The 27,613-nt window shown below is 45.4% G+C and overlaps 1 protein-coding gene across 2 annotated transcripts; it reads left to right on the top strand.

Annotated features, from left to right (window-relative positions):
- Positions 1-120: 120 nt before the first annotated feature.
- Positions 121-27,522, top strand: LOC140718237 (CCN family member 1-like). Of its 2 annotated transcripts, none has more exons than XM_073031732.1 (5): positions 121-526; positions 6,496-6,694; positions 13,132-13,443; positions 19,243-19,445; positions 25,458-27,522. In XM_073031732.1, the coding sequence occupies exons 1-5, from the start codon at positions 398-400 to the stop codon at positions 25,764-25,766; spliced, it is 1,152 nt and encodes a 383-aa protein (XP_072887833.1). In that variant the 5' UTR covers positions 121-397; the 3' UTR covers positions 25,767-27,522. The 2 variants fall into 2 exon arrangements, with proteins under 2 accessions (XP_072887833.1, XP_072887841.1); XM_073031740.1 differs by lacking the exon at positions 121-526 and adding an exon at positions 906-987.
- Positions 27,523-27,613: the final 91 nt, after the last annotated feature.

The following is a 27,613-nucleotide window of genomic DNA, read 5'->3' as shown; positions in this document are numbered from 1 at the left end:
AAGTCAGCGCCTCTCTCAGAATTGTAAATTTTGAGCTTATCTCACCCACCCACCTTTCCTGACAGTGAAGGGATGCCTATAAATACAGGCTTGCAAAGCACCAGGCTTCATTCTCCTGAATCTCACTCCTCCCCTGAAGAACAATCTTGCTTGCCTAATTGCCTAGCTCCAGGGATTCTTCATCTGGGCAGCCTTGTTTGGCGATCTAATCGCACAGACCTGGAATCTTGAGGCTCCAAATTATTTTGCCAATTGCTAGAGTGGGACAGAAGAGTCTGGATTTATTGGACTCTTGAAATCACCAGCCGACACTCTTTGAATCCACTTCTAAGCCTTTTGTTTACTCCCTGTAAACTCTTGACCCATTTCAGAACAGGAGGATTGCCTTTAGGCAGTGATGGGCTTTGGCTGGAAGAGCAGAGTGCCTAGCTTGGCGTTGGGCTCCCTTGTGCAAGTGCTTGCCAGCACCATCACCATGCTATGGGTTGTGCTCCTTCTCCTGGAAGCCTTGTCATTCGCTCATGAGGTAAGGGTGTTTGCTACAGGTCACTCTCATGATTTGACTGCCAGAGGTAGAACCGCAACGACATGAGCGCATAGGAGGGAGGGTAATGGCTCAGTGAGTGGGTGGACAGTATGCAGAGAGCAACAAAAATTGGGAGTGAGGGACATCAATGAATGATAGAGAGTTACATGACGGGGGATGAGTAATAAAAAGTAATGTGTAATAAAGGATAGAGAGTATGACTAGGAGAGAGTTTTAGAGAGTTACAGGACTGGGAGTGGTCAATAGAGAGCAACAGCACTGGCAGTGATCAATAGGGAGTAACAGGACTGTGAGTAAAAAGGAGTAATAGGACTGGGAGTGAGAGATAGAGAGATTTAGGGTTAGCAGTAAGCAACAGAAACTGATACAGACCTGGAGTTCTATCACAAAGTGGGAGTGAATGACAAAGACAGACATGAACCAGGACTAACACAGACCAGGTATGAGTGAATAAGAATATGGATTTGGTATCAGTGGCAGAGAGTAACATGAACTAAGACTGTATGATAGAGATGAACACACAGACCACGAGTGATAGGTATGAAATGGATTGGAAATGTCGTAGAAAGTAACATTGATCAGGAATGTATTATTTAGCTATCAACAGGAGCATGAGTGACCCACAGAGTTGATAAATATTTTTTGTGTGTGACTGTATTTTATTGCTATCTTATATGTGTTTGTGATCTTATAGGTGGTATATGTTCCTAGTGCTGTGTATGACTGCTGTTACTGTGTTTTGCACCTTGGTCCCAGAGTAAAGCTGCTTCATTTCGATGTATTCATGTGTATGGCTGAATGACAATTAAATTTGAACTTGAATATAAAGAGCATTTTGGTGTGAGAGTCTGAGATAGTAACTCTGAGTGAATTATGAACTCTGAGGGACATTTAACAGGAGTGCTGTGTATGCAGGGTGCTTAGTTTATTCAAAGATCCAACATCCTCTTTGTCTTTTTACCATTAGGCAGGAGACTCTGATGGATAAAAACAAGAATGGTCAGGATGGGAAGAAATTTCTTCCCTCAGGCCATTAGGCTTTTGAACTCCCTGCTGCATTGCATTCAAAGTGTCACTGGTTAATCAGAATGAGAATCAGGTTTATTATCGCCGGCAAGTGACATGAAATTTGTTAACTTAGCAGCAGCAGTTCAATGTAATGCATAATCTAGCACAGAGAGAAAAAAATAAATAAAATAAAACAATAATAAGTAAACAAGTAACTCAATTATATATATTGAATAGATTATATAAAAATGTGCACAAACAGAAATACTGTATATTAAAAAAGTGAGGTAGTGTCCAAAGCTTCAAAGACCATTCAGGAATCAAATGGCAGAGGAGAAGAAGCTGTTCCTGAATCACTGAGTGTGTGCCTTCAGGCATCTGTATCTCCTGCCTGATGGTAACAGTGAGAAAAGGTCATGCCCTGGGTGCTGGAGGTCTTTAATAATGGAAGTTGCCTTTCTGAGACACCGCTCACTGAAGATGTCCTGGTTACTTTGTAGGCTAGTGCCCAAGATGGAGCTGACTAGATTTACAACCTTCTGCAGTTTCTTTAGGTCCTGTGCAGTAGCCCCTCCATACCAGACAGTGATGCAGCCTGTCAGAATGCTCTCCACGGTACAACTATATAAGTTTTTGAGCGTATTTGTTGACATGCCAAATCGCTTCAAACTTCTAATAGCCACAGTCTTGCCTTCTTTATGACTACATCAGTGTGTTGGGACCAGGTAGTTCCTCAGAGATCTTGACTCCCAGGAACTTGAAGCTGCTCACTCGCTCCTCTTCTGATCCCTCTATGAGGATTGGAATGTGTTCCTTCGTCCACAATCAGCTCTTCCGTCTTACTGACGTTGAGTGCCAGGTTGTAAGAGTGCTCTGTATCTGCAATATTTAATTTATGTACTTTAGTTTGTTTATTTATGTGTAATCCATTTGTGGATTTCATCCTTACTTTCGTAAGTTATTATGTGTCATGTGGGTTGGAGTATCAGCGGTGAGACTTGGTAATGTGTTTTGTAGAGAGCAGCGTGGAGCGTGAGCGAGACTGAGTGAGACACGGGGCCGGGCCGGGGTGGAGTATCAGCGGTGAGACTTGATAATGTGTTTTGTAGAGAGCAGCGTGGTGCGTGAGCGAGACTGAGTGAGACACGGGGCTGGGTGGGAGTTAGTTAAGGAGCGATGGGAGAGTGGGTGAGATGTGTAGAGCGCCGCAGACTGGGGGTGAGCGATAATGACATAGAATCTCAGTATATGGGAGGCAGCAACAAGTCCGGGGATAAATTATATAGAAAGCAATGGGCAGCAAAGCGATCGGAAGAGAAACGGCTGGTGTGAATTTTGTACAAAATGAAAACCACTAGAATATAGATAGTAAGCGACGTTATATAATGGATAACACAATGTTAGATCACAACAACATATAGTAGGAACATAATACGATCAAGGAGAAACAGTGGGACTGTAAGTCAAGTATAACTGGCAGCGATACTTGGCAAAAAAACATAACCTGTTGGTGGGGTCGCTGTGGGTCAGGCAGCATTTGCGGAGGGAAATGCAGAGTCGACATCTCTATACCCCTCTATCTCCCTTCTCTTGTTCAATGCCGACCCAAAACGCTGAGTGTCCATTCCTCTCCACAGTTGCTGCCTGACCCGATCAGTTCCCCCGACAGACAATGCCCGCAACCACAGCCTAGTGCGTCTCCGCGATCATGAGCCGGTTCACTCTGGCCGGTTTGTTTCTCTGTGTGGCAGGAGACGGGACGAGGGTTAGAGCGCAAAGTCCGTGAGATCACCTGTGCTGCTAAACTGTGGGGCCACCTTGCCAAGGGCGGGGGGTGGGGTGGGCGGGGGGTTTGTGGAAGAGCACTTCCCATCTGCATCTGCAGCTTGTGGGTTCGAGCGGCATCTACAGAGGGGAATAAAGAGTCGACATTTCCAGATGAGACACTTCATTAGGACTTATTCATCAGGATGACATCTTTATAAAGGGTACCAGCCCCAAATATCGATTGTTTACTCCCCTGCATAGAGCTGCCTAATCTGTTCAATTTCTCCAGCGTCTTGGGGGTGTTGATCAATACTTTCAGCTTCCGCTGAATCTCTTGTGTTTGTTGGTTCGAGTCCTACCTCGAACAGGAGCAATAGCTGCTGCTGAACCGTTGAGTTCCGCCTGCGTGTATGCGTGTATGTGTGTGTGTGTGTGTGTGTGTGTGTGTGTGTGTGTGTGTGTGTGTGTGTGTCTGTGTGTGTGTGTGTGTGTGTGTGTGTGTGTGTGTGACTGTGTGTGTGTGTGTGTGTGTGTGTGTGTGTGTGTGTGTGTGTGTGTCTCTGTCTGTGTGTGTGAGTGAGTGTCTGAGTGTGTGTGTGACTGTGTGTGTGTGTTTGTCTGTGTGTGTGTGTGTGTGTGTGTGTGTGTGTGTGTGTGTGTGTGTGTGACTGTGTGTGTGTGTGTGTGTGTGTGTGTGTGTGTGTGTGTGTGTGTGTGTCTCTGTCTGTGTGTGTGAGTGAGTGTCTGAGTGTGTGTGTGACTGTGTGTGTGTGTTTGTCTGTGTGTGTGTGTGTGTGTGTGTGTGTGTGTGTGTGTCTGTGTGTGTGTGTGTGTGTGTGTGTGTGTGTGACTGTGTGTGTGTGTGTGTGTGTGTGTGTGTGTGTGTGTGTGTCTCTGTCTGTGTGTGTGAGTGAGTGTCTGAGTGTGTGTGTGACTGTGTGTGTGTGTTTGTCTGTGTGTGTGTGTGTGTGTGTGTGTGTGTGTGTGTGTGTGTGTGTGTGTGTCTGTGTGTGTGTGTGTGTGTGAGTGAGTGTCTGAGTGTGTGTGTGTGTGGGGGGGGGGGGGGGGAATGGGTGATGGATCTGAACTGTCCAAGGTGCTTGTTGGAAAGCAAAGACGATCAAATGTCCTGTTTTATATACTAAACTAACATCTGAGCCATCATCTCACTGTCATCTCAGCCAACACACAGGGATGTGCAACAGCGACCAAGAAACAAGCGGATCCATTGTTGGGCGGGTGCGAGGCCGAGCGGTAACCGAAACGCCCCAGTGCACATACCTTCAGTTGCTGCGCAGTTGGAATTTCCCTTTTATAAACTGTAATGTTAACATAATTTGAAAATTATGTTAATATACTATAATTTTATATTATGCAGATACATTTTTAAAAATTATTTTAATATTATTGTGAACCACCCTGTAATTAATTCTGCATTAATATAATCATGAATTTTCTAAATAATAAACATACTGCAGCCTTTGCTTTGAAACATTTTTGAGCTTCAACGTATTCAAGAGAAATTCAAATTTACCTGGTTCATTTCCGCCACTTCCGCCACTTCTTTCTCAATATCACTGTCTCAATCTCTGGAGCCAGCTTATCCATTGATGTCTGTGATAAACCTACAGCTACCTGGACTACGCCTCGTCCCACTCTACTACTTGTAAAAATGCCATCCCTTCTCTCAATTCCCCCATCTCCACCGCATCTGCTCTCAGGATGAAGCTTTTCATTCTAGAACGAAGGAGATGTCTCCCTTTTTCAAAGAAGGAGGCTTCTCTTCCTCCACCATCAATGCTGCCCTCAAATGCATCTCTTCCAATTCACGCACGTCTGCTCTTACCCCAACCTCCCACCATACTACCAGGGATAGGTTCCTCTTGTCTACACCTACCACCCCTCCACATCCAGCACATAATTTTCCAAAATCTTCCCCACCCCCCCCCCACTTTCAGCTTTCCGCAGGGATTGATCCCTATGCAACTCCCTTGTCCATTCATCCCTCGCCACTGATCTCCCTCGTGGCACTGCACCTCCTGCCCCTACACCTCCTCCCTCCCTACTTTCCTGGTCCCAAACAGTCCTTCCAGGTGAGGTGACATTTCACCTGTGAGTCTGTTGGGGTCGCATGCTGTGTTCCGTGCTCCCAGTGTGGCCTCTTGTATATCAGTGAGATCTGACATAGATTGGGAGACCGCTTCACCGAGCATCTATGCTCCATCACCAGAACAAGCGGGATCTCCCATTGGCCATCCATTTTAATTCCACTTCCTATTCCCATTCTGATATATCCATCCATGGCCTCCTCCACTGTTGGGATGTGGCCACACTTAGGTTGGAGGAACAACACCTTATATTTTGTTTGGGTAGCCTCCAACCTGATGGCATGAATGTCAATTTCTCAAACTTTCAGTAATTCCCCCACTTCACCATTTTCCATCTCCTTGCCTCCTTGCCCACCCATCACCTCCCTCTGGTGCTCCTCCCCCTCTTTTTTCATTCTTCCATGGCCTTCTGTCTCTTTCACCGAACAACTTCCCAGCTCTTTGCTTCATCCCTCCCCCTCCAAGTTTCACCTATTGCCTGGTGTTTCTCTCTCCCTCCCCCCACCTTTCAAATCTATTCCTCAGCTTCTTTTCCTCCTGTCCTGCTGAAGGGTTTCGACCTGAAATGTCGACTGTGCTTTTTTCCATAGATGCTGCCTGGCCTGCTGAGTTCCTCCAGTACTTTGTGTGTGTGTTGCATGTATTTGCATAGTCAGTGTTTCAAGTTACAACACTGTTACAAATTGTAACAATAAACACAGAATGGAAGTCAGTAGTTCATTGTTAGTAAACCACCAGCCTGCTGAATGCTGGCACATATTACAAACAAAAACATTTAAAGTGTCATGCAGTTTTCAGATCATGTAAAAGTTTCCTCCTCAGGTGTAAAAAAAGATTAATGTGACATTGATCGAGTCTGCTTCATATGGCTCTTAGAGGGACCTTGCTCTGCAGGCATTGACTTTTTTTCCCTAAAGATGATTGTGTTTACTCTTCAAGAAAAATAAGTTGTTCCTTGGCTATGAAATGCTGTCCTGGGCCACAGACAATGAGTTAACTCTCTCTTATCGAGGAACACAATTGAATGTTCCCATAAATCACTAACCTTGTCCTTTTTCCCTGCAGGTAGCGTGCCCTCTGGAATGCGAGTGCCCAAAGCCGCCAGCCTGCCACCCAGGGGTGCCCCTGGTGATGGATGGCTGCGGCTGCTGCCAGGTTTGTGCCGGTCAGTTCAATGAGATCTGCAGCGTGCTGCAACCGTGTGACCAAGGGCTCCACTGTGAGCAGGTGATGGAGGACAGTGCCAAAGGTGGAATCTGCAGAGGTGAGCTGCTCCAACCTCCACCTGTGGGCAGAGGTGCTCTAGGGCAAAGGCACCACCCGGGGATATTGTGATAGTCAGACCACAGGGTATCTCCTGTGTTTTTGATGAGTTCAATAATATTTAGAGAATACTACTACTGATATCTACTGAATTCAATACAAATTATTGAATAATAGTTATAGAACAATACAGCACAAAAACAGGCCTTTCAGCTCATTTAGTCTCTACTGAACTATTTATATGCTTAGTCCCAGACTTAGAATTTCACACCCTTCCCATCCATGTATCTAATCAAATTTCTCTTAACTGTTGAAATCAAAACCGCATCCACCATTTTCACTGGCAGCTTGTTCCATACTCTGACCACTCTCTGAGTGAAGGATCTCCCCTCATACTCCCCTTAAACATTTCACCTTTCACCCTTAACCCATGACCTCCAGCTCAATCTCACCCAACCTCAATGGAAAAATCCTGCTTGCATTTACCCTATCTATACCCCTCATAATGTTGCATATGTCGATCAAATCTCTTCTCATTTTTCTTCATAATTGGGAATAAAGTCGTAACCTATTCAACCTTTCCCTATAACTCATATTGTCAGGTCCTGGCACCATCCTTGTAAATTTTATCTGCACTCATTCAATCTTATTGGTATTGATCCTGTAGGTAGGTGACCAGAACTGCACACAATGCTTCAAATTAGCCCTCACCTGTGTATTGGCCAACATCAACATAACATCCCATCTCTTGTACTTAATACCTTGATTTATGAAGGAATATGTGCCAAAAGGTTTCTTTACAACCCTATCTACCTGTGATGCCAGCTTCAATGAAGTATGGATTTGTATTCCCAGATCCCTTTGTTCAACTGCACTTCTTAGTGCCCTACCACTCACTAGGCAAGTCCTACCCTCGTTTGTTCTCCCAACTGCAACACCTCATATTGTCAACATTAAATTCCATTTACCATTTTCCAGTCCCTTTTCCCAGCTTGTCTAGATTCCGCTGAAAGCACTGACATTCTTCCTCATGGTCTACTAAGTTCCCAATCTTGGTATCATCCAGAAATTTGCTGATCTAGTTTACCACATTATCATCCAGATCTTTGATAACAACAAGGGACCCAGCACTGATCCCTGCAGTCACCACTAGTCACAGGCCTCCAGTCAGAAAGGCAACCATATACTACCATTCTCTGGCTTCTCCCAAGAAGCTAATGTCAAATCCAATTTACTACCTCCTCTTGAATGCCAAGCGACTGAACTTTCCTGACCAACGTCATATGCAGGACTTTGTCAAAGGTCTTGCAAAAGTCCATGTAGACAACATGCCTTCATCAGCTTTCCTGAACTTTCTCAAAGAAAGTCCATAAGATTGGTTAGACATGATTGACCACGTAGAAATTCATATTGACTATCCATAATCAGTCACTGACAATCCAAATACTTATATATTTGATAACTTGGAAAATCTTCCACTATCTTGCCTGCTACTGATGTCAGAATCACCAGCATATAATTTTCTGGCTTATTCTTAGAGCCTTTCTGAACCAATGGAACAACAATAGCTACACACCAATACCTCACTTGTGGCTAAGAGTATTTTAAATATCTCTGCTAGGGCCCCTGCAATTTCTGCACTGAGCTTCCAGGGGGCAGTAGAGAACACATTGTCTGGTCCTGTGGATTTATTCACCCTAATTTGCCTCAGGACAGCAAACACCTCCTCCTCCGTCATTTGTATATGGTCCATGACCTCACTGCCATTTTGCCACACTTCTATAGACTCAGTATTGTTTTCCCAAGTAAACAGAGATGTAAAACTACATTTAAAATCTTCCCCATCACCTTCAATACCATTCTAAATTATTGAATTGATTGAATACCTACTATTGATCTAAACTGGGATGTGGGAAGGGAAGGAGACCTTCAGTGTTCCTGATGACTAACTGGGTGCCTTTAGGAGGAGGAAAAATAGGCAGCAAGTGCAGAGTACCTCTGTGGCCATTCTCCTCAACAATAGGATCAGATACTATTGGCGGAGGGGAAGGGGGATGACCTAGCAGAAGAAAGCCTAGCAGTCAGGTCTCTGGCACTGAGTCTAGCTCGGTGACTCAAAAAGGAAGTGGAGAGAAGAGGTGAGCCATGGTAATAGGACATCTCATACTAAGTCCACAGCACGCTTAAGTGAGAGGATGAGCAGCCAGAGGTGGTGGTCCACGTCAGTACCAATGACATGGGTGAGCGGGGGTGACAAAGTCCTGCAAAGTGAGTTCAGGGAGTTAGGTGTTAAGTTGAAGGACAGGACCCCCAGGGTTGTCATATCAGGACTGCTATCTGAACCATATGCTAGTGAGACCAGAAATAGGAAGATCATAGTTTAACACGTGGCTAAGGAGATGGTGCAGGGGAGAGAGCTTCAGATTTTTGGATCATTCAGGAAAGGTGGGACAGAAGGGATTGTTTGCACCTGAACTGGAGGGGGACTAATATCCTAGCAGGAAAGTTTGCTGGTGCTATACAGAGGGGTGGGGAGAGATTAAAACTAGAGTTGCAGGGGGAACCAGAGTGCTGGAAAAGATAGTAGAGTGGTTGTGGAGAAAGATACCTGTATTGTTAAGCCTACATACAAAGTCAGAACTCCAGAGACTGAGCATGGTGGGACTAATGTTCTGAGTTGTGTATATTTCAATGCAAGGATTATTGTAGGAAAGGCAGGCGAGTTTAGGGCTGATCCACCTGGAGTTATCACATTGTTGCTATTAGTGAGACTTGGTTGAAGGGGCAGTACTGGCAGCTCAGTGTTCCAGTGTTTTGTTGTTTTAGATGTGATAGAGCAGGAGGGATTAAAGTGGGAGGAGTGGCATCAGGATAAATATCATGGCAGTGCTCAGTCAGGATAGACTGGAGAGCTCTATAGACCACCCAAGAGTCTGTGGAATTTGGAGGAGGAAATTTGTGGAGAGATTGCAGACTGTTGCAAGAAACAAGGTTGTGATTATAAGTGATTTTAAGTTCAAAATACAAAGTTTAAAGTTATTTATTATCAATGTATACTTTATACAACCTTGAGATCTGTCTCTTTAGAGGCAGCCACAAAATAAATAAACCCAATAAAATCAATTTAAAAATAAACACCATCTGTACAGAGAAAAAAGCAAATTGTGCAAACAGTAAAAATGAGCAAATGGCATTCACAACCGAAGTTCATAAAAATGAGTCCACATTGAGACACAGTGAATCAACAGTGAGACACGAAGCTGGACATCATGGCAGCCAATTCAGGAGCCTATTAGTTGTAGACCACAGCCTCAGATCAGCACAGTGATGAGTAAACTTGTGGAGCAGAAAACTGAACCTGCCTGTCCCTTACCTACAGCCCCAACACCCTGACCTTTTCAATTTGGCCCGCTCCTTAAATTGATCAAATCTCAGGTCTTTCCTTGCTCTCGGGCCCAAGCTCCGCCTCGACTCTGCCTTGCCTCCGCTCACCTCGCTTTGCCGTTTAAATCACCTCCGTCTGCTCCAGCAATGGCAAAAACACTGGGTCATTTCCCCGCTGTCATGCCAACTGTCTCAATTCCCTGCTGTCATGCCAAGCCGCCTCATTTCCCCACTCTCATGCCAACAGCCTCAATTCCCTGCCCAGGCTATGCTGCCTTAATTCCCCACTGTCATGCCAACAGCCTCAATTCCCCACCCAGGCCAAGCCGCCTCAAATCATCCGTTCATGCCACATCACAACCATCCTGGTCCAATTCACTCCGCAGAAATGCCAAGTCATACAGGCGGTAAAAAAGCTCTACTCTGAAAGGGAAGTTTACAGTGACCATTTACCAGAAAAAAACGTGTTATTAAAAAAAAGTCATTGGTAGTCTCTTTGTTTTGTTTTCCACCAACAAGTATTTGTTGAGCTTCACCAGCCATCTTAAACCAAAACTCTCCACATATTGACTGGGACTCCTGTACTGTAAGAGAACTAGATGGAATGGAGTTTGTGAAATGTGTTCAGGAAAGTCTCCTTAATCAGTACATGCAATTCCCAATAAGAGATAGAGTGTGATACTAGATTTCCTATTTGGAAATGAGACAGTGCAGGTGAGAGAAGTTTATGTAGGGGAAGACTTTGCACCTAGTGATCATAATGCCATTAGTTTCAAGGTAATTTTGGAAAAGAATAGGTCTGGTCCTTAGGTTGAGATTCAAAATTAGAGAAAGGCCAATTTTGATGGAATCACAAAGGAACTGGCAAGTGTGGATTGGGACAGGTTGCATTCTGGCAACAGTGTTCTTGGTCAGTGGAAGGCCTTTAAAAGTGAAATTTTGAGAGTACAGAGCTTAAATGTTCCTGTCAGAATAAAAGGCAAAGGATATAGGTGTAGGGAACCTTGGTTTTTAAGAGATGTTGAAATCCTGGTTTAAAAAAAGAGATGCACAGCAGGAATAGGCAAGCAGGAATGAATGGCTATGAGTATAAGAAATACAAGAGAAGAGTTAAGAAGGAAATCAAGAGGGCCTAAAGAAGTTATTAGGTTAATCGGGCAGAGAAGGTGAAGGAGAATCCTGAGGGCTTCTAAGAATGTGTCAAGAGCAAAAGGATTGCAAGGGACCAAACTGGTCCTCTGGAAGATCACAGTGATTATCCATGCCTGGAGCCGAAAGGGGTAAAGGAGATCTTTTGCATCTGTACTGCTCAGGAGATGGACGCAGATGTGAAACAATGCACCAACAAGGTCATGGACACTATAGAGTTTACAGAGGAGGAGGTGTTTACTGTCTTGAGACAAGTTAGGGTGGATAAATCCCCAGGGCCTGACAAGGTGTTCCTTCGGACCCAGTGATATACTAATGCAGAAATTGCAGGGCTCTAACAGAGATATTTAAAACATCCTTAGCCACTGGTGAAATATTGGAGGATATGAAGACTGCTAATGTTTTCTGTTGTTTCAGGAAGGCTTTACGAATAAGCCAGGAAATTATAGGCTGGTAAACCTGACATCAGAAGTGGGAAAGTTACTGGAAGGTATTCTAAGGGACTGGATATATAAGTATTTGAATAGACAGGGATTAAACAACATGGCTTTGTGCATGGTAGGTTGTCTCTAACGAATCTTTTAAAGTTTTCAAGGAAGTTACCGGGAAAGTTGATGAAGGCAAAGCAGTGGATGTTGTCTACATAGACTTTAGCAAGGCTTCTAATAAGGACCCACATGGGAAGTTGGCCAAGAGGGTTCAATAGCTTGGAATTCAAGATCAGGTAGTAAATTGGATTCGACATTGGCTTCACTGGAGAAACCAGAGAATGGTAGTAGAGTGGTTGCCTCTTTGACTGGAGGCCTGTGACTAGTGGTGTGCCACAGAAATCAGTGCTGGATCCTTTGGTGATTGTCATCTGTATCAACTATCTGTATGATAATGTGGTAAACTGGATCAGCAAATTTGCGGATGACTCCAAGACTGGGGGTGTAGTGAACAGCAAAGAAAACCATCGAAGTTTGCAACAGGATCTGGACCAGCTGAAAAAATGGGCTGAAAATGGCAGATGGAATTCAATGCAGACAAGTGTGAGGTGTTGCACTTTGAGAGAACCAACCAGAGTAGAACTTGCACAGTGAGCGGTAGGGGACTGCAGAGTGTGGTGGAACAGAGGGATCTAGGAATATAGGCCCATAATTCCTTGATGACATCAGGTAGATAGGGTTATAAAGAAAGCTTTTGGCACATTGACCTTCATAAATCAAAGCGTTGAGAACAGCAGATGAGATGTTATATTGAAGCTCTAGAAGATGTTGGTGAGACCTAATTTGGAGTATTGTTGCAGTGTTGATAGCCTACCTACAGGAAAGATGTCAATAAGATTGAAAGAATGCAGAGTAAGTTTATGAGAATGTTGCCAGGACTTGAGGACCTGAGTTATAGGGAAGAGTTGAATAGGTTAGGACTTTAATCTCAGGAACATAGAAGATTGAGGGGAGATTTGATAGTAGTATACAAAATTATCAGAAGTAAATATAGCACAAATGTGTGCAGGCTTTTTCCACTGTCATGGGTTAAGGGTGAGAGATGAAATGTTTTAGGGGAACATAGAAGAAACTTCACTCAGAGGGTGGTGAGATCATGGAATAAGCTGCCAGCACTAGTGGCGGATGTGGGTGGATTTCAACATTTAAGAGAGGTTTAGATAGATCATAGATGGAGGGCCATGGTCTGGGTGCAGGTCAATAAGACTAGGCAGATTAATGGATCAGCATGGACTAGATGGGCTGAAGGGCTTGTTTCTGTGCTGTAGTTTTCTATGACTCTATAATCAACTGTATTTGAACTATTCCCGCCCACTGTTAAAATAACTTCTTCTGATTAAGTAGATACTTTGTTCATTGAAACATCTGTGGAGAGTGGCTCTCAGACCCTGAATGCACTGTTTCCTCTCTCTTGAAGCCAGCACCCCAGGGCGCCCGTGCACTAAGGATGGCAAAGTGTACCAGCACGGCGAGACATTTCGGCCCAGCTGCCGGCTCCAGTGCACCTGTGAGGATGGTAGAATTGGTTGCCTGGCCCTATGCCCTCTGCAGCTGCCCACTCCGCCCGTCTCCTGCCCCAATGCTCGCCTGGTGCAGGTAGTCGGCACCTGTTGCAAGAAGTGGAAATGTGTCGCCCAATACTCCAAAGACTGGGCACGGGGAGTCGCCAAGTGGAAGGGCAAGTTCGATTCCATCAACGAGGTGGTTGAGCACAGAATGGCAGCAAAGAGTAAGTCTATCATGTGAAAGGGAGAGGGAGAGGAAGAGAGAGTGGGCTGAGAGATGGTTAGAAATGGGAGAGAGGGAGGAGGAGAATTAGGGAGAAGAGATGGGAGAAAGAGAGGAAGAAAATGTAGAAATGTAAAAGAGAGGAGAAAGAGTAGGGCAGAGAGGGAGATAGAGAGAGGAAAAGAGGGACAGTGAGAGACAGTGACAGTGGAGGGGAGAAAGTGAGATAGATAAAAAGTGGATATTGAAGGGGCAGTAAGGGGGAGAGAAAATGGGGAAGAGAGAGTGTGTGAGAGAAGGACAAAAAGAGGGGGTGAGAGGAGAGAGTGGGAGAATGTGGAAGAGTATGTGGGACTTGATAGAGGTATTTAAAATTATGAGGGGGATAGATAGAGTTAACGTGGATAGGCTTTTTCCATTGAGAGTAGGGGAGAATCAAATAAGTGGATATGAGTTGAGAGTTGGGGGCAAAAGTTTAGGGGTAACTTCTTTACTCAGAGAGTGGTAGCTCTGTGGAACGAGCTTCCAGTAGAAGTGGTAGAGGCAGGTTCGGTATTGTCATTTAAGTAAAATTGAATAGGTCTATGGACAGGAAAGGAATGGAGGGTTATGGGCTGAGTGCAGGTAGGTGGGACCAGGTGAGAGTAAGCGTTCAGATGGACTAGAAAGGCCGAAATGCCCTGTTTCCGTGCTGTAATTGTTATATGGCTCAATATGTGTGTATGAGAGAGGGTGAGAAATTGAAAAAGAGAAAGAGACCAAACATAGAAAATAAAACATTACAGCACAGTACAGGCCTTTCAGACCACTATACTATGCCAACCTTTTAACCTACACCAAGATCAATCTAACCCTTCCCTCCTTCATAGCCTCCATTTTTCTATCATCCCTGTACCTATATATGAGTTTCCTAAATGCCCTGACTGTATCTGCACCCATCATCACCTTCACTCTATCACCATCACCTTTCCGGATTGAGCTCCATTTGCCACTTCTCAGCCCAGCTCTGCATCCTGTCAATGTCCACTTGCAAACTATGACAACTTTCTACGCTACCTACAGCTCCACAAACCTTAGTGTGGCAGACACAGGTATCGATAAAGTAGCCTGGGGGAGTAACACAGGGCATTTTGTAGATGACATATTTTGTTGTTATTGTGTAAGGTGAGCCAGATTTCTGATTTCAGATGTATTTCTTCATCATTTTATCGCATAGAGTACAGTGAGAAGTTTAGGGCCCATTATTTAAGGAGGGATGTGCTGTCTATACCTGCACAGCATATTCCCACTGAGAGTCATTAACAGGTAGAGATCTTGGAGTATTGTGAGTAGTATTGGGCCCTTTATCTAAGAAACCTTCAAGAGGACCATAACTTTGTTGTAAGGTTTAGAGGTCTGCATGCCTCAGTGACCTGGAGAGCTGCAATGGCTGGAGTCAGGACTTTATGCTTTGGCTCTTGGTAAGGTCATCCATGTCAAACAGGTCAAAGGGTAAAGGCCAGACCAAGAGTGGTCCTCCAGTCCTCCAGGTTCGGGGGTTCAGCTCAGGGCTAGCAACCCTGACTGTTCAAAAAAAATTGTTATGGAAACAGCAATGAAGAATCCTTCCATATATGTGTGTGACAGTATACCTGAGCCTCCACCCAGGACTTGCATGGCTGACAGTAGCAAAAACTGAGAGGAAGACAGCACTTCATTGAACCCCTGAAGGGCAGAGGAAATACGGGTGACCAGAGACAACTTGGCACTGTAGCGTAGAGGCAGAAATAGAGGACCCTGAACCACACCTGGGGTACAATAGAGAAGATGGCCAAGGACAGACTGAAATGGAGGACCTTCATTGCTGCCCTAAAATCTAGGGGCATAACGGGCAGAAAGTAAGTATCTACAAAAGGATATGTTGGCACTTGAGAGGGTCCAGAGGAGGTTCACGAGAATTATCCAGGAATAAAAGGGTTAACATATGAGGAGTGTTTGATGGCTCTGGGCCTGTACTTGCTGATATTAAAAAGAGTGAGGGGAGAATTTCATTGAACTATACCGAATATTAAAAGGCCAAGACAGAGTGTAATTGGAGAGAATGTTTCCTGTAGTGGAAAGGGCTAGGACCAGAGGCACAGCCTCAGAATAGAAGGACGTCCCTTTAGAACAGAGACGAGGAGGAATTTTTTTAGCCGGAGGGTAGTTTATCTGTGGAACTCATTTCCATGGACAACCATGGAGGCCAAGTCATTGGGGTATATTTAAAGTGGAGACTGATGGATTCTTGATTAGTCATGGCATCAAAGGTTGCAGAGAGATGGCAGGAGAATGGGGTTGAAAGGGATAATATATCAGCCATGATGGATAATATATCAGTCACTAAGGAGCACCAGGCCATTGTCTCCTATACCATCACCAACCTTATCAGCTCTGGGGATCTCCCATCCACTGCCACCAACTTCATAGTTCCCACACCCCGCACTTCCCGTTTCTACCTCCTACCCAAGATCCACAAACCTGCCTGTCCAGGTAGACCTATTGTCTCAGCTTGCTCCTGCCCACTGAACTCATTTCTGCATACCTTGACACTGTCTTATCCCCCCCTTGTTCAATCTCTTCCCACCTATGTTTGTGACACTTCTCATGCTTTGAATTTTTTCAATGATTTTAAGTTCCCTGGCCCCCACCGCCTTATTTTCACCATGGACGTCCAGTTCCTATATACCTCCATCCCCCACCGAGATGGTCTCAAAGGACTTCGCTTCTTTTGGGATTCCAGACCTAACCAATTCCCCTCTACCACCACTCTCCTCTGTCTAGCGGAATTAGTTCTTACTCTCAATAATTTCTCCTTTGGCTCCTCCCACTTCCTCCAAACCAAGGGTGTAGCCATGGGCACCCGTATGGGTCCCAGTTATGCCTGCCTTTTTGTTGGCTTTGTGGAACAGTCCATGTTCCAAGTCTATACAGGTATCCATCCCCCTCTTTTCCTTCGCTACATCGATGACTGCATTGGCACTGCCTCCTGCACGCATGCTGAGCTCGTCGACTTCATTAACTTTGCCTCCAACTTTCACCCTGCCCTCAAATTTACCTGGTCCATTTCCGACACCTCCCTCCCCTTTCTTGATCTTTCTGTCTCCATCTCTGGAGACGGCCTATCTACTGATATCTACTATAAGCCTACAGACTCTCACAGCTACCTGGACTATTCCCCTTCCCACCATGTCTCTTGCAAAAATGCTATCCCCTTCTCACAATTCATCCGTCTCCGCCGCATCTGCTCTCAGGATGAGGATTTTCATTCCAGGACGAAGGAGATGTCTTCCTTTTTTAAACAAAGGGGCTTCCCTTCTTCCACCATCAACTCTGCTCTCATACACATCTCTCCCATTTCCCGCACATCTGCCCTCAACCTATCCACCCGCCACCCCACTCGGGATAGGGTTCCCCTTGTCCTCACCTACCACCCCACCAGCCTCCAGGTTCAACGTATAATTCTCCGTAACTTCCACCACCTCCAACGGGATCCCACTACCAAGCACATCTTTCCCTCCCCTCCTCTTTCTGCTTTTCACAGAGATCGCTCACTACGCAACTCCCTTGTCCACTCATCCCCCCCCCCCCCCATCCCTTCCCACTGATCTCCCTCCTGGTACTTATCCTTGTAAACGGAACAAGTGCTACACCTGCCCTTACACTTCCTCCGTCACCACCATTCAGGGCCACAGACAGTCCTTCCAGGTGAGGCGACACTTCACCTGTGAGTCGGTTGGTGTGGTATACTGCGTCCAGTGCTCCTGGTGTGGCCTTTTATATATTGGTGAGACCCGACGCAGACTGGGAGACCGTTTCGCTGAACACCTACGCTCGGTCTGCCAGAAAAAGCAGGATCTCCCAGTGGCCACACATTTTAATTCCACGTCCCATTCCCATTCTGATATGTCTATCCATGGCCTCCTCTACTGTCAAAATGAATCCAAACTCAGGTTGGAGGAACAACACCTTATATATCGGCTGGGTAGCCTCCAACCTAATGGCATGAACATTGACTTCTCTAACTTCCGTTAATGCCCCTCCTCACCTTCTTACCCCATCCCTGACATAGTTAGTTGTTTGCCTGTTCTCCATCTCCCTCTGGTGCTTCCCCCCGCTTTCTTTCTTCTGAGGCCTCCCGTCCCATGATCCTTTCCCTTCTCCAGCTCTGTATCACTTTCGCCAATCACCTTTCCAGCTCTTAGCTTCATCCCACCCCCTCCGGTCTCTTATCGTTTCGCATTTCCTCCTCCCCCCACTACTTTCAAATCTCTTACTATCTTTCCTTTCAGTTGGTCCTGACGAAGGGTCTCGGCCCGAAACGTCAACAGTGCTTCTCCCTATAGGTGCTGCCTGGCCTGCTGTGTTCCACCAGCATTTTGTGTGTGTTGTTGATGGAATGGTGGAGTAGACTTGATGGGCCAAATAGTCTAATTCTGCTCCTATGTCTTATTTCATGTGCATTGAAACATACATAAAATGCATCTAAGGATGTGCTGGGGGCAGCCCACAAAGTGTCGCCACACCTTCCGGTGCCAACATAACATGCCTACAGTGTACAGCAGAACAGCACAAGCAACAACGAAACAAAATACTGTGAAAAGCAAGTCCATTTCCACCCTCCCTCCCGCCCACACAGGCCTCCAACCCCAGAATAGTCTACCTTTCAGCCTCTGTCCCCCTTGACTTTCTGACTCAGAGACATCAGCCTCCAAACTCCGGTTCCTGGCCCATGCTAAAGATGCTGCGTGGAGAGATTACAATCAAAAAACCACTGTGGCAGATTTCCATGATAAAAGGGAAATTATAATCAGGTCACTATTCCTGTTATTTGCATGTCAATACAGGCTTTGGTTAGTTCACTCCGTGTCAGATGCAGTATTTTACCAGGATGGAGTTGAATGTGTTTCTCTAGATCACGACAGAACTAGCATTTCACCTTAACCTGTGCTTTTTAAGTATATTCAGATATTCATGAAGGCTATATATGTGTGCCTAAGACTTATGGGAAGGCTAGCAACCCATCCCATAAAAACCCAGTGCTATAGAAACGCCAACAGAGGCTCCAAAGACCTCATCCCTGGGGGACGAAGGGGCTTCGAAGATGAGCTACACCTGGGGTCAACTTGAGAGTCTGGCACAGGACAGAGGTCAATGAATGATGAGCTGCAGGTGGGAATCTGTGCCCCAGTATGGGTGATGAACTTAAGTGTGTCTGAATAAGTACACACACAGGCAGCCTCCCATGCATATTCATACAGATCTGCACATAGGACACTGTAAGAATCCACTCATGCGGACAACACACACATGCACATCCCCATCCCCATACGCCTTCAGACAGGCAGCGGAGTGCACTCGTGTGATCTCACACACCCAAGCACAGACTCAGACACATGAATATACCACCACATGAAAACAGGAACAGGATTCACAGAAAAACATTCACACAGCTGAATTTGTACAAACTCACTGCACGTATGCAGACAAACAGGCATTTATACATATACACCTGGACATTGTGTACTCACACACACACAAATGTATATAGATATACACGCAATATGCATGCAGTTTTAGTTACAGGTATATGCAGTTAGCTATACATATTGATAGACACACATATTAATACCCCCACCTTAGATTCATTCATTCTACCTCTCCCTCTCCCCCCTCCTCTCCGTGGTTGGACATGAAGTGTGTAGTTGTGTGTGTATGTATTTGAACTAGTGAGCATATGCATTTCATTATTCCTGATGAATCTGTTTCCTGACTGTCTCAGGGTTAAGGGGCCACTTCAAGAACCGCAGAGTCCAGAGCCCCGGGTGCATGGTCAAGGCCACGGAGTGGTCACAGTGCTCGAAGACGTGCGGCGTCGGCATTTCCACCAGACACAGCAACAACAACACCAAGTGCAAACTGAAAGAGGAGATGAGGCTCTGCCAGAACCGACCCTGCAGTATGCTGAATGATCTCACTCCCAAGGTCAGCCTGGAACAGGGCTACTGTAGTGGGGAGAGCAGCTGCCTCTGAGCAGCAGAGGCCCCGGTTTGATCCCAGCCTCCACTGTGTGGAGTTCACTCATTCTCCCTCCACTGTGTGGAGTTCACTCATTCTCCCTCCACTGTGTGGACCTCTTCCCAGGTGTTCTGGTTTTGCAAAGCCATGCGGGTTGGGAGATTAACTGACCACTATAAATTGCTTTTGTTATTGTAAACTATGAGGAGTTAGATAACATAAATGAGAAGGACCAGTTTTCCTCAGCAGTGTATTCAAAGTCAAGTTTATTGTTATATAGGAACATCAGAAGTAAGAGCAGGAGTTGGCCATTTGGCCCATCGAGACTGCTCCACCATTCAATAAGATCATGACTGATCTGGCTGTGGATTCAACTCTACCTACCTGCCCGTTCCCCATAAACTTTAAGCCCTGCTGTGCAAATATCTACCTACCTGCCTTTTCCCCATAACCCTTAACTTCCCTACTATGCAAAAATCTAACCAACCGTGCCTTGAATATATTTACAAAGGTAGCCTCCACTGCTTCAATAGGCAGAGAATTCCACTCTCTCCTTATCTCCTCAACAGCAGTTCCTCCTCATCTCTGTCCTAAATCTATTCCTCCAAATCTTGAGGCTATGTCCCCTAGTTCTAGTCTCATCCACCAGTGGAAACAACTTTCCTGCCTCTATCTTATCCATCCCTTTCATAATTTTATATGTTTCTATAAGATCTCCTATAAATATATATTTAATGAAGTGACCTCTACTGCTTCCCTGGCAGAAATTCCATAACTTCACTACTGTCCAGTTAAAGCAGTTTCTCCTCACCTCCATCCTGAATCTATTGTCCCAAATGTTGATGTTACCTCCTCTAGTTCTAGTCTGTCCTACCAGTGGAAACAAATTTCCTGCCTCTAATTCTGTATGTTTCGATAAGATCCCCTCTCATTCTTCTGCACAGGGGTAATGAAAAACCTACTTCCAACTCCATCACAGGCACATAGCATCAGATACATGACATCCACAAGAAAACAGCAACTAAAAATCAAATTTATAACATACAAGAAAAAAAAAACACAACTAGGATAAAAGAAAAGTGGTCATGGTGTTGTTCTACTGAGGTGGTGATTAGGGCTGTGCCAGTTGGTTCAAGAACCAAATGGTTGAAAGGAAGTAGCTGCGCTTGAACCTGGTGGTGTAAACAAAGAGGGCATTGGTATATGGATTGGAGGGGAGATGAAGATGAAGAGGGCATTAGTATATGGATTGGAGGGGAGATGAAGATGAAAAGGGCATTGGTATATGGATTGGAGGGGAGATGAAGATGAAGAGGACATTAGTATATGAATTGGAGGGGAGATGAAGATGAAAATGGCATTGGTATATGGATTGGAGGGGAGATGAAGAAAAATGCTTTCATCTGGAGGGTGAAGCCCACTCCTTAAAAGAGAAACCCTCATCAGTTTGAACAGGACAAGGATGTCTCCATAAAGAGGTGTGACTTACTAAGGTCAAGAGCTGGAAGCTGTGATGAGCCTGGGAAGCTTTTCTTTGACTGGCATTAATACTGTAACGCCACTGTTTAAGGAAGGGGGAGAGAGAGAGAATACAGCGATTTGAAATTGGCTGGTAGTGGAGCCTACTATTGTTGACAGGACTCTTGAAATAAAACGTGAGCATCAGGCAGAGTAAACGTGGAAGGGAAATCATATTTGACAAATCCAGTCAAGCACTTTATGTTGTATGGGAGAAAGTTTTACAGAGACGTACAGTGTACATTTATCTTTCAAAGAGGTTTGGAGGTGCCTGGGATGAGCAGCCAAGGGAAGTGGAGGAATCAGATACAATAGTGGTGTTTCAGATGCTGTTCGACAGACACATAAATATTCAGGGAATGGAGGCGTGTGGATCATGTACAGGCAGAAGGGACTTAATTTAATTGGGCATGTTGTATAGCACAGACACAGTGAGCTAAAAAGTCTGAGACTGCGCTGTATTGTTCTATGCTACGTACATTTGTTAGAAGTTTCAGAGGTTTTAACTATAACAATAGATGAGGCTGAACTGACAATTATAGTGTGCTTGGATTTTTCTTCTGCTTTTGAATAAACTGCTACATGAGAAATTCTGTAAGAGCATTGAAGGTGGTGGTGTTGGGATATTATGCTGGCATGGAGTGAAGATTGGTAGAAAGCACAGTGACAGGATCGGCAGGTCAGGCTGGGAGGTCACCAGTGGGTGTCAAAGGGATTAGTGCTGGACAACTGCTGTTAATAGAAGAAATCAAGGATTTGCAATTAAAGGATCAAGTGTGATACAAGTGGCACCACGATAGGTAGCAGTTAGCGCAACGCTATTACAGCTCGGGCCGTCAGAATTGGGAGTTCGGTTCTGGCGCCATCTGTAATAGTCTGAAGGTTATCCCCTTGAACCAAGTGGATTTCCTCCAACAGTCCAAAGATGGACCAGTTAGTAGGCTAATTGGTCATTGTAAACTGTCCTGTGATTAGGTTAGTGTGTGTACTGTACAGTATCAGTATACAGTATTTTATATATATATATATCAATGATTTGTAATAGAGGATATTTATATTTGTGTATGTGTGTGTGTACACAATACTGTGCAAACAATTTAGGCACATATATATAGCTAGGGTGCCTAAGACTTTTGCACAGAACTGTATTTGTCAACAGGGAAGAGAGAGTGAGTTTGTAAATCTGGCAGGAGCAAAGGATGTTGGGAATGCTGAGGGTGGAGCTTTGCGGGAGGGGTGTGGGAATGGTGGCAGAGGAGGACTGTCAGGGGCAGGGAGTGGCACAGGTGCAGAGACGCCCAGCACTGAAACACCAGGTAAGGTAATTGGATTCCAAGCAATTAATTTATTGATCTCTCTGGTGCTTCCCACTCCTTCCCCGCTCCCTACCCCTTTACTCAACCATGATTCCCCTCTCCCTGCCCCCTTCCCACTCTCAGTCCACAATAGAGACCCAGATCAGAATCAAGTTTATCATCACTCACATATATCATGAAATTTGTTTTCTTTTTCAGTATCGGTACAGTGCAATACATAAAATTACTACAGTGCTATGCTAAGGTCTTTGGCACCCTGGCAACATGCATGTGCCAAAGACTTTGGCACAGTACTGTACTATATAGGTCAGCTGATGATACAAAGGTGGGGGCAGTACGGATTGTGACGAGCATCCAGAGACAGCAACATGGCTGATGGGGTGTAAAATGGAAATGTGAAGATGTCCATTTTGGCTGAATTTATTTTAAATGTAAGAGACTGAAATGGTAAGAGGTAATTGTTCAGAGTGAGCTGGCTGTCCTTGTACAAGATTCACTTAAGGCTAATGTGCAGGTGCAACATGCAAATGGTGTATTGCCCCTTTCATGGAGCTATAGAGAGATGTAGCAGAGAAACTGATCTTTCAGCCATCAAGTACACAACAGACAAGTACCTTTATAATAATCCTACTCCAACCCATTGTATTTTTCCCACAGTCCCACCAACTCCCACCAGACTCAACCACTCTCTGGAGGCAATTTACACATTTTTGTGGGGTGTGGGAGGAAATCAGGGCAACCGGGGGAAATCTGCGTGGGAGAGCGTGCAAGCTCTGATCAGAAAACATCGGAGGTCAGGATTGAACATGGGTTCCTGGGAGCTGTGAAGCAGTGGCTGCCCATTGCTATTGCAAGGGGATTTGAGAGGCAGAGCAGAGATACACTGTTCTAACTTGATGAGACTGTGCATGGAATAATGTCTGATGATTTGGCCTCCCTACCAAAGGAAAACTACATTTGCAGTTGAGGGAGGGTTAAACAGTTTGATTCCTGGGATGTACATTGTATGAGGAGAAAGTAATCAAACTATGGTTACGACCTCTTGAGCTTAGAAGAGTGACAGATGATCTCCTCAACAAGAAAAATGTGGTGATAATGAATCACAAAGAGAGAATCGGCAGGTGTTTGGAAATCCAAGCAACACACACAATGTGCTGGAGGAACTCAGCAGGCCAGGCAGCATCTATGGAAAAATGTACAGTTGACATTTCGGGCTGAGATCCTTTGGCAGGACTGGAGAGAAAAAGATGAGTCAGTTCAAAAGGTGGAGGAGGGCAGAGAGAAACACAAGATGATTGGTTCAGCCTAAAGGGGGAGGGATGAAGTAAGTAGCTGGGAAGAGATACAAGGCTGGAGAAGAACAAGTCTGATAGGTGTGTAAAGAGGGCCATGGAAGAATGAAAAGGGGGGAGGAGCACCAGGGAGAGATGGGCAGGCAAGGAGATAAGGTAAGAGAAGGAAAAGGGGTTGAGGATTGGTGAAGGAGAGGGCTGGGGGTGGGTGGTGAGTGGTGCGGAGGGGCCATTACTGGAAGTTTGAGAAATTGATGTTCATATCTTCAGGTTGGAGGCTACCCAGACAGAATATAAGGTGCTGTTTCTCCAACCGGAGTGTGGCTTCATTGTGACAGTAGAGGAAGTCATGGATTGACAATTCGGAATGGGAATGGAAAGTGGAATTAAAATGGGTGGCCACTGGGAGATCCCACTTCCTCTGGCAGACAGAGCGTAGGTGCTCGGCAAAAGAGTCTCCCGATCTACGTGGGGTCTCACCGATATACAAGAAGTCACACCAGGAGCTCTGGACACAGTATATGACCCCAATAGACTCACAGGTGAAGTTTCCCCTCACCTGGAAGGACTGCAGAGGTGCAAAGGGACTTTGAGCAGGAATCCATAAACTTTAATTTGCACGTTGAATAGGTGGAGAGGAAAGCAAGAGTAATGTCAGCATTCATTTCGCGAGGACCAGAATTTAAGAGAAAGGATGTAACGCTGAGGCCTCATTACATATTGGTCAGGCACATTTAGAAAATTGTGAGCAGTTTTGAGCCACTTGTCTGAAAAAAAAGGTGTGCTAGCATCGGAGTGGGTCCAGAGGAGGTTCAGGAGAATGATTCCGGGAAAGAAACGGTTAACGCTTAAAGGCTCTTGGGCCGTACTCACTGGAGTTTGGAAGCATGGGGTGGGGGGAGCAGGGGGGGTGGGGAAGGATCACGTTGAGATCTATCGAGTATTGAAAATCTGAGCAGGGTAAATGGGGGGAGGAGGATATTTCCTACAGCGGGGGAGTATAGAACCTGAGGACACAGACTCAGAATAGAGGAACATCCATTTAGAACAGAGATAAGGAGGAACCAGAGTGAGTTTGTGAAATTCAATGCCATGGGTGTCAGTGGAGGCTAAGACATTGAGCACATTTGGAGCAACAGTTGATTGGTCAGGGCATCCATGGTTACGGGAAGAAGGCAGGAGAGTGGGGTTGAGAGGGATAATATATCAGCCATGATCCAATAGCAAAGCAGACCTGATAGGTTAAGTAGCCTAATTATGCTCTTCTGACTTATGTCCATAGTAATGACATTCTACAGATGCGCAGCAGAGGGCATCTTGACAAGCTGCATCACTGCCTGGTACAGAAACTGTATGACAGCGGACAGGAAGGCTCTTCAGTGAAAACCAGCCAACACGTTCATCTTGAATCTTGATTTGATTCTCTGGAGTGTAGAATATTGAGGGAGGATTTGAAAGATGGGTACAAAGTTATGAAGACTACAGTGACTGGAGGCTTTTTCTACGGAGGTTGGGTGAGACTAAAAATAGAGGTCACAGGTTAAGTGTGAAAGGTGAAATATATAATAGGAACTTCTTGACTTAGAGGGTGTTGAGCTGCCAGCAGAAGAGGTGGGCGCAGGGTCGATTGCAACATTTGAGAGAAGTTTGGCTCAGGACATGGATGTGAGGGGTATGGAGACCTATTCTCCACGTGCAGGTGGATGGGACTAGGCAGAATAATGGTACAGCATAGACTAGATGGGCTGAAGGGGCAATTTCTGTGCTGTGGTGCTCTACTTCTTTCCCTGATTTTCTCTGGTTCACTGCCTCTTGGTTGAGTCACCCTTCCCGACCAATCCGTTTTGTTTCAGGAAGGCAGAGGCTGCCTGAAAGTGTACAAGGAGAAGGTCCCCAAGGCGTTTGTGTATGAAAGCTGCACCAGCCTGAAGAAGTACAAGCCCAAGTACTGCGGGATGTGCCAGGACAGACGCTGCTGCCAGCCATCTGCGACCAGAACTATCAATGTCCGTTTCCACTGCCCGGGATCGGGCACCCTTGTCGTGCAGGTGGCGAAAATCCAGAGGTGTGAGTGCAGCCGCCAGGCCAGTGAGTGCGCCCTGATGGCCTCCAGAAGCTACGACTGGAAGAGGAGCCTGCATGGTCCCGTGGAGCCCCAGTGAGGCCACTCTGGCCGCTCCAAAACGCAGAACGCCTATCACACGGCACCGCCCCACACCGCTCCATTCTGGCTCCTTATTGCCACCTAGTGTCAAGATCAAGCATTTCCCTTTCACTCGCAGCTCCTGGTGGCCAGCCGGGTTCTTGCTGAGCAGTCCGCTGAAGCCACGAGGAGCAGGGGTCAGCCACTCGGCCCCTCAAGCCTCCCCCCCCCAAATCATCATGGCTGATCTGCCCCTGGGATTCACCCCTTTCTCCACACCAGTTCCACCTTGGTTACTTTCTCCCGACCTTCCAAAAGCTGATTTCTTCATAGGTCTGTTTTCTGCACTAACTCATGCCGTATCACCTTACAAACACCTGCTGTAATTGTTCCGTTCCAATTAACTACCACCCTGACACTACCCATAATTAAACTAATGGACTATATGCAGTATTTCAGTCTTTAATGAGTAACATGAATCATTTAATTATTGTTATTACTGTTTGACAAAGGGCTTTGAAAATGTATGGGAGAATACATAACAGCAGCGTACTGTCTAACGCTATTACAGCTCGGGATGTCAGAGGTTAGAGTTCAATCGAGTCCAACATCATCTATAGGGTGTTTATATATCCTCTCGGTGGGATGAATGAGCTTTCTCCAAGTGCTCCAATTTCCTCCCAGAGTCCAAAACCGTACCGGTCAGTAAGTGAATTGGTCATTGTAAATTGTCCTGTGAGTAGGCTAGGGTTAAATCGGGTGGGTGGGGGCTCAAAGAGCAGGTAGGGCCTGGCCCACGCTGTATCTCCAAATAAGTAAAGTCAGATAGGTTGATAATCCCAATGGGCAGCACCTTATCTTTACAGGACAAAATCTGATTTTCTCAAGTGAGGCCATTTACCTCCTCTTAAGTGTCTCCAGTGATCCAGACTCCCCAACCCAGGAGGGGAGAAAATTCCAGTGGTTCGCCTTCACCTGCAGTGAGAAATCCCTGCACACTGCTCCATAGTTCTCTACTTTTTAACCTGTCTCCTTTGGTGAACAAGTGAATCACATTCGGAGTTTCCCATCCGCTGGAACCCTCCTAGAGCTCAATAGTTTTGAAAAACATCAACCAGTAGCTCCATTGTCCGTGCACCCTGTAAAAACCTTGGGTGCTACCCATCGTGATCTACAGGAAACGCAGGCCATGTACACAGGAGTAGGATTAACTATTCGGCCTACTGATTCTGCTCTGCCATTCCATCATGCTGAACACCACTCTCCTGCCTTCTCCTGACTAATCAAGAAGCTATCAACCTCCACTTTAAGGATACCAAATGACTTGGCCTCCGCAGCCGACAATGGCAATGAATTCTGCAGGTTCACCACCCTTTAGCTAAGGAAATTCCTCCTCATCTCTTTTCTCAAGGGATCTGTCACCTTATCCGACTTTACTCCCAGCAGTTGTTTCTGTACCTTGCCCCTGGTGATGGGAACTGTTATATGTTCTCCCATGCTATCTGAAACTTGTCCATCTGTTATCTATGTGATGCTTATACTCTCTTCTATCTACCATGCAGACCGATGTGAAGTATTGGTTTAAGTTACAGATTGTTGCCACATTATGCAATGGTTCTGCTCCAGAGAGCTGTCTGTAAGCCAATTTCTTCAGAAACATTACTGTAGTAGCTGTAGTAACCCATATGATAGATCTGTACAGCCATCTGCTCTAATTCTTTCACATTGTGGAATAATTATCCTCATGCTACCAATAATTAAACTAATAGAATATATACTGTGTCTCAGTCTTTAATGTGTACCATTTAATTATTATGAACTATTTTATTATTTTTATTATTATTATCATTCCCAGCTTGAAAGGAC

This window comes from Hemitrygon akajei, chromosome 2, assembly GCF_048418815.1.
Source record: "Hemitrygon akajei chromosome 2, sHemAka1.3, whole genome shotgun sequence".
NCBI classification, from domain to species: Eukaryota; Metazoa; Chordata; class Chondrichthyes; order Myliobatiformes; family Dasyatidae; genus Hemitrygon; species Hemitrygon akajei.
This window is presented reverse-complemented; position numbering and strand designations above follow the sequence as displayed.